This window comes from Panthera leo, chromosome D1 (genome assembly GCF_018350215.1).
Source record: "Panthera leo isolate Ple1 chromosome D1, P.leo_Ple1_pat1.1, whole genome shotgun sequence".
NCBI classification, from domain to species: Eukaryota; Metazoa; Chordata; class Mammalia; order Carnivora; family Felidae; genus Panthera; species Panthera leo.
Window position 1 is genome coordinate 54,161,791 of NC_056688.1, and position 12,771 is coordinate 54,174,561.

Consider the following 12,771-nt stretch of genomic DNA (forward strand, 5'->3'; position numbering starts at 1 on the left):
GGAATTCGAGTATCATATGAGAGATTGGGTCCAACCTTTTAAATTCCTTTTACCCTGAATTATCAGGTTCTGTGGAATATGAGAATCTTGATTTTTCTGCATCTGTTTCCACACTTTGAATGAAGTGAAAAAAATGACCTCATATTATAAAGACCTGAAGGGGGTGTAAAGATCACTCTGGTGTGGCACCTTCATTTTAGAAGTGAATGTACAAGCCCAGAGAGAATCCATGGTGAAGCCACGGCTGGAACCCAGGCCTCCTGATTCTTAGTGAATATGGTTTCCATAATGGGTCTATTGTGCTTTGTAAGCAGTCTCCCTTGCACCCAGCAGGCAAAGCTAGAAACCTAGGTGTCACATTGGACTTCCTCCTCACCCCTCATGTAAACATAGCCATCAAGTCCTTTAAATTCTGCTTAGATGTTTCTTGACTCAATTCCCTTCTCATACTCAGTTTCTGTCCTAGTGCAGGCCACCATCATCTCCCCTAAAATGGGGCATTAGCTTCCTAAAGGTTTGCCTCAAACCTTGCCCCTTCAGTTCAGTCTTCATACAGCTACCAGAGTGATCTTTCTAAAACCCAGATCTGCTCATGCCCTTCCCCTGCTTAAGTCCCTCTCAAGTGGCCCACTTCTGTCCCAGGATAAAGTCTAAAGTTCTGTCCCCGAAGGCTCTTCATGCCCCTCCCCTGCTCTCCAGCCTCATACTGCCTTTGCAACACATTCTTGTACTTCTCTGGCTATAGAGGAGGTCTGTAGTTCTTGCCAACATTCATCATGCTGTTTTGTCTCAGACCTTTGGACCTGCTGAGCCCCAGAATATATCCTCAAATTGTCTCCTTTGGTTCCTTCTCATTCTCCAGAACTGAGCCTCATTCTGGAGCCTGTCTTGTGTCTCCTGTGGGCTTGGCGCGTGGCCTCTGTGTTCCGACAGCCTTCTATATGTTCTTTAAGGATATTTATTTAAGTATTTATTTCAGGCTCACAAATGGAAACCTCTAAAGAAGGTAGGCAGGGGAAAAGGAGTCATGCAGCCTGGAGGAAGATAATAGACTTCAGTTCTCTTCAGTCAGAGCATAGCTTCTGTCAGAAGACAGTTGTCATTCAGTTCTACTTAGTGGTTTGTAAGTGTGGGCCTGGGGGTATAAGATCTTCCAGTTCTTCCAGAAAAGCCAGAAATCTGCATTTTCATGTAAAAAAAAAAGCCATTAAAAATTAATGTTAAAATGACTCTGAGACAAAATAGGTGTCTAGGTAGATTTGTGCCAGTTTGCAACATTGGTACCATCACTCTGTATTTAATGTCTGTTTCTTCCAACTACTCTGTGCATAGATGCACAGTGAGAACATCTGTTGTATCCCCGGCACAGCTACTGGCACATACCAGGCAGGGGAAGAATGAATATGATTCCAGAGCAAACTTAGCAGTACCATGGCATGCCTGCAAAAGCCAGCCCTGGGATTCGTGTTTCCGAAAGGACTTTATATTTGGCTTTGACACGATTGACTTCTGCAAACAGAATTACAGGGTACCCAGAAAGCACTTGGCAGACTTCTCGTCTTAGGAACCACTCAAGCTAGAAGAAATTAAGTGTGGGCAGAGGGAGGGCTGTGCTGCCTACAAATCAAATCAAAGGGCTTAATGATTAAGACATGGGACCAAGTATAGTGTCACGTGGAAAAATAGCTTTTCTCCAGGTTCTGCACATTTCCAGCAATGACCATGGAGAACAGATTCAGAAATAGGAGCTGTTTATTACCAGGTTCTATACAAAGTTTAATAATGTCACTGCCAGATACTTCTGTCTCCAAGAAGATTGTACTAAGTTCTCTCTAATGTGGAGACAACTCAGGAACACTGATTACACCCACACCTAATGCAACACCCACTAGAGATGTCTCACTTTACATTCCACTTAAAAACAAAAAAGTTGATTGCATCGATAGAGAAACAGTCTGAATTTTATCAAACACCCTCTAGCCGTATAGCTGCCTGGCTTTTTTGAGCTGAGTGAACTGAGACCTAGAAAGATCCTGTATCTGTCAAATTGCTGGTGGCAGGAAGGACACTGAGCAGGACTTCCTCAGACCTCCAGGCTAAGTCAGGTCTGTGAGGATCTCACCCCATGCCCTCCCCCCCCCCCCCCCTTTTAAGTAAGCTCTCATCCAGTGTGGGGTTTCAACTCACGACCCTGAGATCAAGAGTTGCCTGCTCTACCGACTGAGCCAGTGAGGCATCCCACTCCCATGGACCTTTTAAGGTGGTGTGTAGTAGAGATCAAGACACAGCATTGGGTTCTAATCTGATGACTCGGAGACAAAACAGGTGTCTAGGTAGCTTTGTGCCAGTTTGCAACATTGATACCATCACTCTGTATTTAACGTCTGTTTCTTCCAACTACTCTGTGCGCAGATGCACAGTGAGAACACTGCCACTTCCTTGCTGGGCAAACTTGGAGAGGTTCCTTCACTTTCCATTCTAGTAGTCGTAGCTCCCCTTTTCTTGCCAAGCCACATCTTAAGTTGCTGTTGGGTCTGTGGATTGGCTGCCCAGTCAGATATCCAACTGGGCCAAGCAGGTGACAGGCTCACATGGAGCAAAACCCAGCTTTCTGGGGTCGTGGCTTCAACAAGGGCTGAGGTGGGACAATTGTATTTTATTGTGGCTGTGATAGACACTTGACCTAGTAAATGTTTAAAATTTGCCAAATGTTCAGCGAATAGATGAACACCTGTTCTTTAAGACTCAGCTTGTGTCCTGTTCTTAGTGATGTCTTCCTTACTTTCCCTTCCATTCTGGTATGATTAGGCCATCCTTTAGGTCACCATTAGACCTTGTAACTATTATAACATTAACACCTGTATCATCATTATCTGTAGATTTGTCTCTCCCACAGAACTCCTGAGGGCAAGAATTAGAATTTATTCTAGGGCCCAGCAATAACTGGTCATATGAAAATCAGTCTCAGTAAGAGCCTCTTAGTAAATGGGCATGAAAGAGAATGAATAAATAAGAGTAGATAGTTCCTTTGGGCTTCAACATCCTACAGATCTATGAAATAAGCTGCTATGTTATGAACCATAAAAAGAAACATTGACTTTACACACCACACCTATTAATCAAAATACAATGACAACAATGGCTTCAATTTATTGAGTTCTTACTACATGCCAAGCAGTATGCTAAGACATGGTATGAATCACCCCATTTAATACCTACAAAATCACTCCAGGTACTAATTATTATCCCTATCTGACAGATGAGAACAGTGAAACTCTTTTTTTTTTTTTTTTAATTTTTTTTTTCAACGTTTTTTATTTATTTTTGGGACAGAGAGAGACAGAGCATGAACGGGGGAGGGGCAGTGAGAGAGGGAGACACAGAATCGGAAACAGGCTCCAGGCTCCGAGCCATCAGCCCAGAGCCCGACGCGGGGCTCGAACAACAGTGAAACTCTTAAGAGATTAAATAAATGCCCAACCAATGAGTGGCAGGAAGCCACAGTTCAAAGTCAAGGCTATTTGACACCAAAGCCCATACTCCTAACTCTTTAAAGAGGGGGAGGAATGAAAACTAATGAGATGGTGATAATTTATTATAGTTCATCAGTCTCTTCTAAGGCTTCACAAAGGACATGTGGCATTTAACAGAACAAAGACTATCCACGGTGGTCTAGTCCAGCCCCATCATTTCGTAGCAAGGGAAGGTGAGGTTTAGCTAGTAAGACAGATGACCTAGATCCCTAGTATCAGGACGTTGTTCCTTTTACTGTTACTATTACAGAAATGTTCTGCCACTTCACTCAGGGTTCTGCTCCTACGTCATCTGCACAGAGACTTTTCCTGACCATGTATCTGAAATAGCCTTCACTACTCTTCATCTTCTTATCCTGCTTTATTTTTCTTCATAACAGGTTCTGCTTTCATTATGGAATTTATTGTTTATTTTCCCCACTAGAATATAAGCTTTGTGAGGATAAGACTTTTATTGCTGTTTCTCTGGAGCCTCTAGCAGTGCCTGACATATAAAGTACTCAGTAAAAATTGGTTGAATTAATGGTTAAACATTCCAAAGCATCAATCGCAATGTAATTTTAATGCACTGAAACTTTTCTTTGGCCTTCAAAGCAGAAGGCTTTATTTTTGCCTTTATTTTCTCATATTTCTGGCCTAACATTTACTGTATTATTAAACTTTGGTATATATCTGTCTTCTCCCTTTTCAGTTCCCCCCAGAATGGGACCTTGCCTTAGTCATCCATGCATCCCAAACCCTAGCCCAGCACTGGGCATGAGCAGCTGTTGAAAAATGCTTGGGGAGGTTGGTGAGAGTGGTAAGAGTGATAGTCAGAGGCATTGTGGCTTAGTGATTTATTCTCCTTAAGGCTCCATCAGCACGTGGAATGGAAGACCCCTCCCACCCTGATTCCTCGGGCAGCCAAGGCATTATACTCCTTCACTGCCTGCTCTGTCTGGAGGACCCGCACATCAATGCCTTGTTTCTCAAGGTACTCCACAGTTGACGGAGGCACCTGGGAAGAGGGAAAGAGATGAGTGAGTCCAGGGAAAGGCTCTCCAGGGTTTCCTTTCCTGCCATGAGGCAAGTGCTCTCTACAGAATTGGACAATGACAACTGTCACCCAGCATTTACCAGTCGAAAATTTGGCAGTGAGCCCCAAGGAGTCAGTAAGGCTTCTAAGAAGTTGATTGAAAGTATCCTGCATGTACAAAGCTTCGGTGAAGTGGAAATGGAAAGAGTATGGATTCTGGAGTCAGACAGTCTTGGATTTAAGTGTTACTAGCAGTGTGACCTTGGGTAAGTGAATTCAGTTCTCTGACCCTTGGTTTCCATGTCTGTAAATAGGGATAATAATACCTAGTTACAGGGCTGGTATGAAAATTAATTCAGCTAAGGTATGTAAATGTCTAGCATGTAAATGTTGAATGTTTGAGTTAGTCCAACCAGAGTCTAAAGTCTAACTTTGCCATGTACCCACCAAGTGGCTGTAGGCGAGCTGTTTAAAGTTTCTCAACCCCAGTTTCTTCTGCTATAAAATGGGAATAACTCGGGGCGCCTGGGTGGCTCGGTCGGTTAAGTGTCCGACTTCGGCTCAGGTCATGATCTCACGGTCCGTGAGTTCGAGCCCCGCATCGGGCTCTGTGCTGACCGCTCAGAGCCTGGAGCCTGTTTCAGATTCTGTGTCTCCCTCTCTCTCTGCCCCTCCCCTGTTCATGCTCTGTCTCTCTCTGTCTCAAAAATAAATAAATGTTAAAAAAAAAATTAAAAAAAAAAATGGGAATAACTCTAACATCACAGGGTGGTGTGAGCATGAAGTTAACTACTGTATGTACACAGCAGCTCAAATGTCTCCTCAGAAAGGCCCTTCCTGACTCCTGCATTTAGAGCAGCCCCTCAGAAGTCACTATTTTCTTCACAACATTTGTTACGATGTGAAATTATCTACTGTTTTAATTTCCAAGAGGGCCATGAACCTTGTTTGTCTCATTTTTCGTGTTGTCTCCAGTGCCTAGAATAGTGTCTGACCCATAGAAGGCACTGAATAAATGTAAATTAATTTATATAAAAGATTCTCAATAGTGGCAGCTATTATTGGATATTTTCTTAACTGGCTTGTGCTGAGTATTTTAAGGAGATTTTATTTAGACTCTGCCTCAAAGAGTTCTGAAATATTTTTTAAACACCCTATATTTTTTATATGTTTGAATAACTCTATAATAACAGTAGCCTGTAGAAAGGAATTATTTTAATGGGAAAAAAACTAGTTTAAACAAAAAATATAAATGAATCGCAGCTTTATCAGTAGGGAACTGTATTTTAGGACATCTGTCTAAAGGAAAGAATGAGGTAGATGTCTATATACTTCTGTGAAAGGCTGTCCACAATGTAAAAACATCAGTAGGAAGTTACAGAACAATATGTACAATGTGATCCTGTTGATGTAAAAAATGATTATAAGTGTGTACGTGTATATCTGTATGTGTAAGAGTATGTATTTGCAGTTACATAGAGACCTGGAGCAGTATACATTACATGTACAAACTGGGGTGGGGAGCTCTCACTTTTCTACTTCAACATTTCTGCATCTCCTGTTTTGCTATAAGCATGTATTATTTCTTTAAGTACAATAAAAATAAATTTTTTTTTTCTGAAAGGGAAAAAAGGCATAACTTGATTGTGTTCAAGGAAAGAATAGAAAGTATTATAAAAATGTCATGTAATAAAAAAGTGAAGTACTATGAAATCTAAAGAACTGAATATTGATAGCTATCGAGCTTGAGAATTCCAGGAGTGAAGAATTTCTGAAAAATAGTTGAAACAACACAGGCCTAGGCTTAGGTTGAGACTGGAGAGTCCAACCCTGATGAGGAAGAGTACTAACATCCATTATTTTATCCTAGGCCACTCCTGACTCCGCAAAATGAGGGTGCATGATATATTGAGATGAGCTCCCAAGAAGGACTTTTTTTTTTTTTTTTTTAACCTTTATTATATTTTTGAAAGAGAGTGCATAAGCAGGGCAGGGGCAGAGAGGGAGACACAGAATCAGAAGCAGGCTCCAGGCTCTGAGTTGTCAGCACAGAACCAGACGCAGGGCTTGAACCCACGAACGGTGAGATCATCACCTGAGCCGAAGTGGGACGCTTAACCAACTGAGCCACCCAGGCGCCCCAAGAAGGACATATTTCTAAGGTAATGGTCCAAGAGGTCACCAGCTGTCCTCAGGAATGCTGTGCTCACCAATACCTACCTTCAAGGCCTCACTCATCCCTCGGCCAATCACAAGAGTCTGCACACCCTTCTTAACAACTTCCTCCACATCTGCAGGCTGCACACCAGGAGAATGCTGGATATGGAAAGAGAAAGTATACCAGCTACCTGTTATTTTAAGCTTTCTTTGCAGTTGGGATTCTTGTGGGATTCATTCATTCATCCATTAATTTATTGAGAAAATGTTTACTGAGGTTTATTCTGTGCCAAGCATCATTCAGGGCCCTCGGAATAATAGAAGATTCAATGCTAAGTCTAGTGAAAAATATAGAAGAATAAAAAGAAATTTCAATACTTTTATCAGTGCTAAAGGAAGTTAGTTCAGGGTGTTGTGAGAACATAGAGAAAGAGCACCTAATTCAGACTTGGGGAGTCGGGACAAGTGGTCACTGAAGGCATCCCAGAGGAGGTAACATGTAAGCTGAGACCTACACGACACACAAGAATTAGCCAGGTAACAGGAAATCAGTGGAACAAAGCATTCTAAGTGGAGGGAATAGCATGTACAAAGGCTCAGAGGAAACAAAAACATGGAGAACTAAACGTCATTCAGTATGACTGGTGTGTCACAGGTGAGAGTGGAAAGGGGGGGGTAGGAGAAGAAAGCACTTGCACACTAGGCCAAAATTTGGACTGTGGAAAGACTTCAAGAGAATTTACCTTTTTCTGAGCTCCTTTCCCACTTATGGAAAACTTACATTGATGCTTTAAAACCCATCACTATATAAAGTCTTCCCAGAGTTTCCCAGGGATATTTAAGGTAAGATGTTTAGTGACATTAATCCAACATTAAAGGATGGTGGCTTCTGAACTGCTTCCACATCAGCAAATGGGACAGTGGGAGTTTGATAAATACGAGCACAATTACTGGGCTTCACGTATTCTGTATCTTCACAGGGATGACACTCTCAGCACTGAAGATCAGTGACCAAAGCCGTCCTTCCCTGAGTTGTCTATCTTTATCCTTTCATTCAGTCAACAGGTATTTACTGCGCACTTACTCTGCACCAGGCTCTACACTCAACATTGGAAATACTGAGATGAACCAAATAGTTAATGGAGGAGTTTTAGTCAGGCAAAGTTAGTGAATGTGTGGAAGTAGTTACAGTAGGATAAGATAAATAGATAAATAGAGTTGAGAGGATATCAGAAGAGAGGGAATAAATACGAGTGGGAAGTTGTCATCAATGACATGCTGTTTTAATTGGGTCTTAAAGTATGAGCAGAAAGAAGTATGCCTTGATGCAGTGGTTGTGGAAGGGGTACCCAATCATAGTTGGAGATGGTACAAGGAAAGAACTGCCAAAAATATCATGAAGACAAGTGTACCAAAGAAAGGTTTTTCAATTTAGAAAGATGATAGAAGAGATAGGATTGAAATTTATATATATTTTTTAAGGTATAAAGAGAGCAAATCAGTCTTTTCATTAAATCCTGAAATAATATCCTATATGTTTATATAGTTACAGTTTTCATAATACAGCTATAGAAATTACTTCACATGATCTATGTAGTCATCCTATAAAGTAGCACTAAAACACCCATTCTCATTTTATAGATAAGGAAACTGAAGCTCGCAAAATATATACACATTGGCCAAGATGACACAAGTTTTAGGTGGTGGAGCTGGGATTTGAACTGAAACGTGTAACTTTCAGTTTAATGCATTTTGTTCGAATACCATAAACCAAGGAGCAACTTTCTTGAAGTTTGAAAGAAATAAGCCTAATGACCACACATAGTTGTGTTGCTCACTGCAGGTAGAATATTTATTAGTTTAAGTGTGAACCTGAATCTTCCCTAGAGCAATCTCTTTCTGTTTCTGTCTCTCTCACACAAACAGAAGCTAAAAAATCACAGAAGAGACAGAATGGAATATTTAAAAAATTTTTTTTTAATTTTTAAATGTTTATTTTTGAAGGAGAGAGAGACAGAGCATGAGCAGGGGAAGGGCAAAGAGAGGGAGACACAGAATCCGAAGTAGGCTTCAGGCTCTGAGCTGTCAGCACAGACCCCAATGCGGGGCTCGAACTCATGAGCCATGAGATCATGACCTGAGCTGAAGTTGGACACCCAACCAACTAAGCCATCCAGGCATCCCTAAATTTTTTTTAACATTCATTCATTTTTGAGAGAGTTGAGAGCGGCAGAGGGGCAGAGAGAGGGAGACACAGATCCGAAGCAGGCTCCAGGCTCTGAGCTGTCAGCAAAGCCTGATGTGGGGCTCAAATCCACAAATCATGAGATCATGACCTGAGTCAAAGTTGGACACTTAACCGACTTAGCCACCCAGACATCCCCAGAATGGAATATTTAACAAATAGTTGATTAACGCCGGAAGGAATGGGAAACATGAGGTCAAACAAAAAACAAATGACAATTGAAACACTTAGACATAGCTATACCAGTGCCCCTGGGTGGCTGCTGCACGTTAGGCTCTGTGCTGACAGCTCAGAGCCTGGAGCCTGCTTCGGATTCTGTGTCTCCTCCTCTCTTTGCCCCTCTCCTGCTCTCTCTCTTTCTCTCTCAAAAATAAACATAAAAAATAAAACGTAGCTATATCAATAATAACATTAAGTGGACTAAAGAGTTGAAGGTAAAGATTGTCTAGATTAAAAAGCAAGATCCTACTAAACACTACTTATAAGGTATGCACTTTAAATAAAAAAACACAGGTTGAAAGTATAAGGATGAAAAAACACATAAACACACAGTAAGAAAAGTGGTGTGGTTATACTAATATCAGATTAAGTCGACCTTAAGAAATATTACTACAGATAAGCAGTGTCATATCATGATGCTTAAAAGGCCAAATTCATCAACAAAAATATAACAACTCTAAATCTGTATACTCTTAGTAAAAAAGCTACAAAATGTAAAACAAAAATAACAACTAAGAGGAGAAACAGACACCACCACCATAGTTAGAAATTTTAACAACTCTCTCTCAGTAATTCTAGAACAAATAGACAAAAAGTCAGTAAGGAAATGGAGAATTTGGGCAACACTATCAATTTGTCCTAATTGACATTTATAGGTTACTTCATGTAACAACTGCAGAATACATATATATACATATTTTTTTTTAATTTTTTAAACATTATTTGTGTGAGAGAGAGAGACAGAGAGCAACGGGAGGGGCAAAAAGAGAGAGGGAGACCCAGAATCCAAAGCACGCTCTAGGCTCTGAGCTGTCAGCACAGAGCATGATGCAGGGCTCAAACCCATGAACCGTGAAGTTACGACCTGAGTCAAAGTCAGACACTTAACCGACTGAGCCACCCAGGCACCCCATAATTTTTTTTTTTAAGTGTAGTAGTATAGGCAGGTTATAGATTAGCAGGAAGAGACCACATATAGGCACACATACAACTCACTGCTTCCTCATTTAGTTAGCCAAGGAAACAAAACAGATGCCAAGTGGCTACACCAAGTGGAACCAGATGCAGTGTATCTTTGCCGGCTTTCTCCATGGCTCTTGATTCCTTACGGGGTGTGCAAGTGCTGCTGACATCCTTCACCCCGTCAGTGAATGTTCCAGGGCTGACAAGGAAGCCAGTCTGTCTCACTATTACACTTTTATATTCAGACTTATGTCATCAGCATCTTTCTAAGGAGCTGACACTTAAGACTGTATGAGCTTACATTTAAGGGACTATGAAAAGTTGGAACACCTGCATGTCAAAGAGTGAACCAAACTGGTCGGCAGGAAGGGTATATTCCTCATTTGGGGCGAGGATGCAGACCTCGGGCCCAGGTGGCTCTGAACGGTACCTCTGCCTCCAGCTTCACTGGTTCTCCACAAAGATCAGAGGAGACTGGGGGAGAATAGATTCTTTTTTTGTAAAAGTTATTTCGGTTCATAAATTTTTAAAAGGCAAGATAAAAAGGGATTTTTTTCACTTGATTACAATGATTAGTTCTTAAAGAAATGTAAAAGGATTAGATGTGTTTTTAGTTCCATGGCTCTGATTAATCCTAGAACTGCCCTGCACCGCAGTTATGCTATACAGGACTTAAAATAATCTTCTGGGGCAATAACCAAGGTAAATATTTAATAGAATTACAAATCAGGTTGGGGAGCTTCACCTTCCTCAAGTAAATGCACTTAACTGAAATATTGAAAGATTGCTTCATCTAACAAAGAATTGCATCTACTTTGAGGAGCATCATGATCCCCAGACTCTAAGAGCTCACATTCTAGTAAAAGGAAACAAGGCCACTGCTCAAAATCAAGTGAAAGGTCAGTAAAAGTGCAAAACCATAATCCTTGGGAGATTCAGAGACTGAAGACAGCCGCAACCCATCAGAGTTGCTGGATCAATGGAACTCAAGTGACAAATGTGGCTGCTGTGTGCAATACTGCAGGCCCAGGGTGTCACGTACAGAGCAGTGAAAGATAACTCTGCAACAGCCTGTGGATCCCGGCATTGGTGGGTGATTACTCACAGCTTTGTGCAGAGGCCTGTGATTGGAGCATCAGTCTGTTATTGAGGTGTCCTCAACCTGCCACCAGCGACTCCTCCGCTTCTTCCAATCCCTTGGGGCAAACCACAAGGCTGTCTTCCCTGCATGAGTGTCTGATTCTGTTCCTCTTCTTTAAGAGGCTTTCCGTCACACCATGTGAGGTTGTAAAATCTTATTGTTTTTTCTTGAGGGAAAGCTATTAATTGTGGGGAAATGTCCAGCTAATAATAATAATATCCATTATACCGGCTAAACGACAGAGTGGCATCTTACATGGCTGGGACATTTCCTCTTATTTTATGTTAAGTTTAAAAAGAAAACATTCCTAAATTACGCTTTCAAGGAAGCATTTCCTCCTGCTGAAATAAATGGTTAGTGGCAATGCTGTTATCTGGCTGTGTTGCTGAGAAAAGCAGATTCTGCGAGTGAGGGTTAAAGGATCTCTTCAATTTGTCCCCTGTGGACACTGCCTGAGTCACATTCTCATCATCATTTGCCTGAATTAAGAGCCTCTTAAATGGTCTTCCTATCTCGACCAGGGCAGAGGCAAATTTGTGTTTCGTTTTTTGTTTTTGGTGACACAGCCTGCTCTGGCAATATGGCAAAGCCTACAGCCCCATTCTCAAAATGAAAATTTTAAATGCACAATAGAAAATACATGGAATTGCAAAGGCAACAGGTTTTATACAAATAAAATTATCAGAATATGAAAAACAGATAGGTGGTCTACTAATATGCTTCTTCATTAACTTCGAAGAGTGGGAATATTTTCCAAATGTCCCTTACACTTGCCCTCACATCTCCTACTGGCAAGACTGCGAATTCTTTCAAAATCTATTCTACCTCTTCTGGGTAAAAGAAGCTGCCCAGCCAGAGACTCCACTTCCTGTTTTCCCTTGCAGCCAGGTATGGCAATGTGACTGTGCTCTCACCAATATAAAATTCAATGGAATAGGAGCAGAAGAAATGACAACATCTAGGTTTGGGCCTTAAGACATTAGGTGTGAGCTTTTCTTCTCTTTCACCTTCCTTTCAAGTTAGAACTCCGACATTCAAATGCTCTAGAAGATGGTAGAGCAACACAGAGGAAAAAAAACATGGGCCCCTGGCAGTTCCCCCAGAGCTGTTCTCCCTGCCCGCCCCGCCCCCCCCAGCTTAGGTGGGCCACACTAATAAAAGAGAAATATATTTCTATTTTCTTTAAGCCACTAGATTTTGGGATTTCTAATATACACAGCAGCTTCTTCTTTAACCTAACAGATCCACAGACCCATTCTTAAACTAAACCATGACTAGTTGTGAATCATTTGGGTAGAACAGATATGAGGGAGTTAACTACACTAGACCCCAAGGGACTATGTCTTCTATGTAGAATATACACAGGGAGCCATAGAGACATTTACCTTATGGGAATTCAACTATATAGTTTTTGTTTGTTCGATTTTTAGATGTTTATTTATTTGGAGAGAGAGAGCATGAGTAGGGGAGGGGCAGAGAGAGGGAGAGAGAGAATCCC

General features: G+C 41.4%; 1 protein-coding gene across 5 annotated transcripts in view; it reads right to left on the minus strand.

The window, feature by feature from the left end:
• Positions 1–4,352: 4,352 nt before the first annotated feature.
• The window catches only part of AAMDC (adipogenesis associated Mth938 domain containing), a 31,431-nt gene continuing 23,012 nt past the window's right edge, over positions 4,353–12,771 (minus strand). For all 5 annotated transcript variants that reach the window (XM_042904478.1, XM_042904475.1, XM_042904477.1 and 2 more), the window contains exons 3-4: positions 6,769–6,864; positions 4,353–4,530 (exon numbers count right to left, since the gene is read on the minus strand). In XM_042904478.1, coding sequence (XP_042760412.1) covers positions 4,390–4,530; positions 6,769–6,864 — 237 coding nt within the window. In that variant the 3' untranslated portion in view covers positions 4,353–4,389. The remainder of the gene's footprint in view (positions 4,531–6,768; positions 6,865–12,771) is intronic.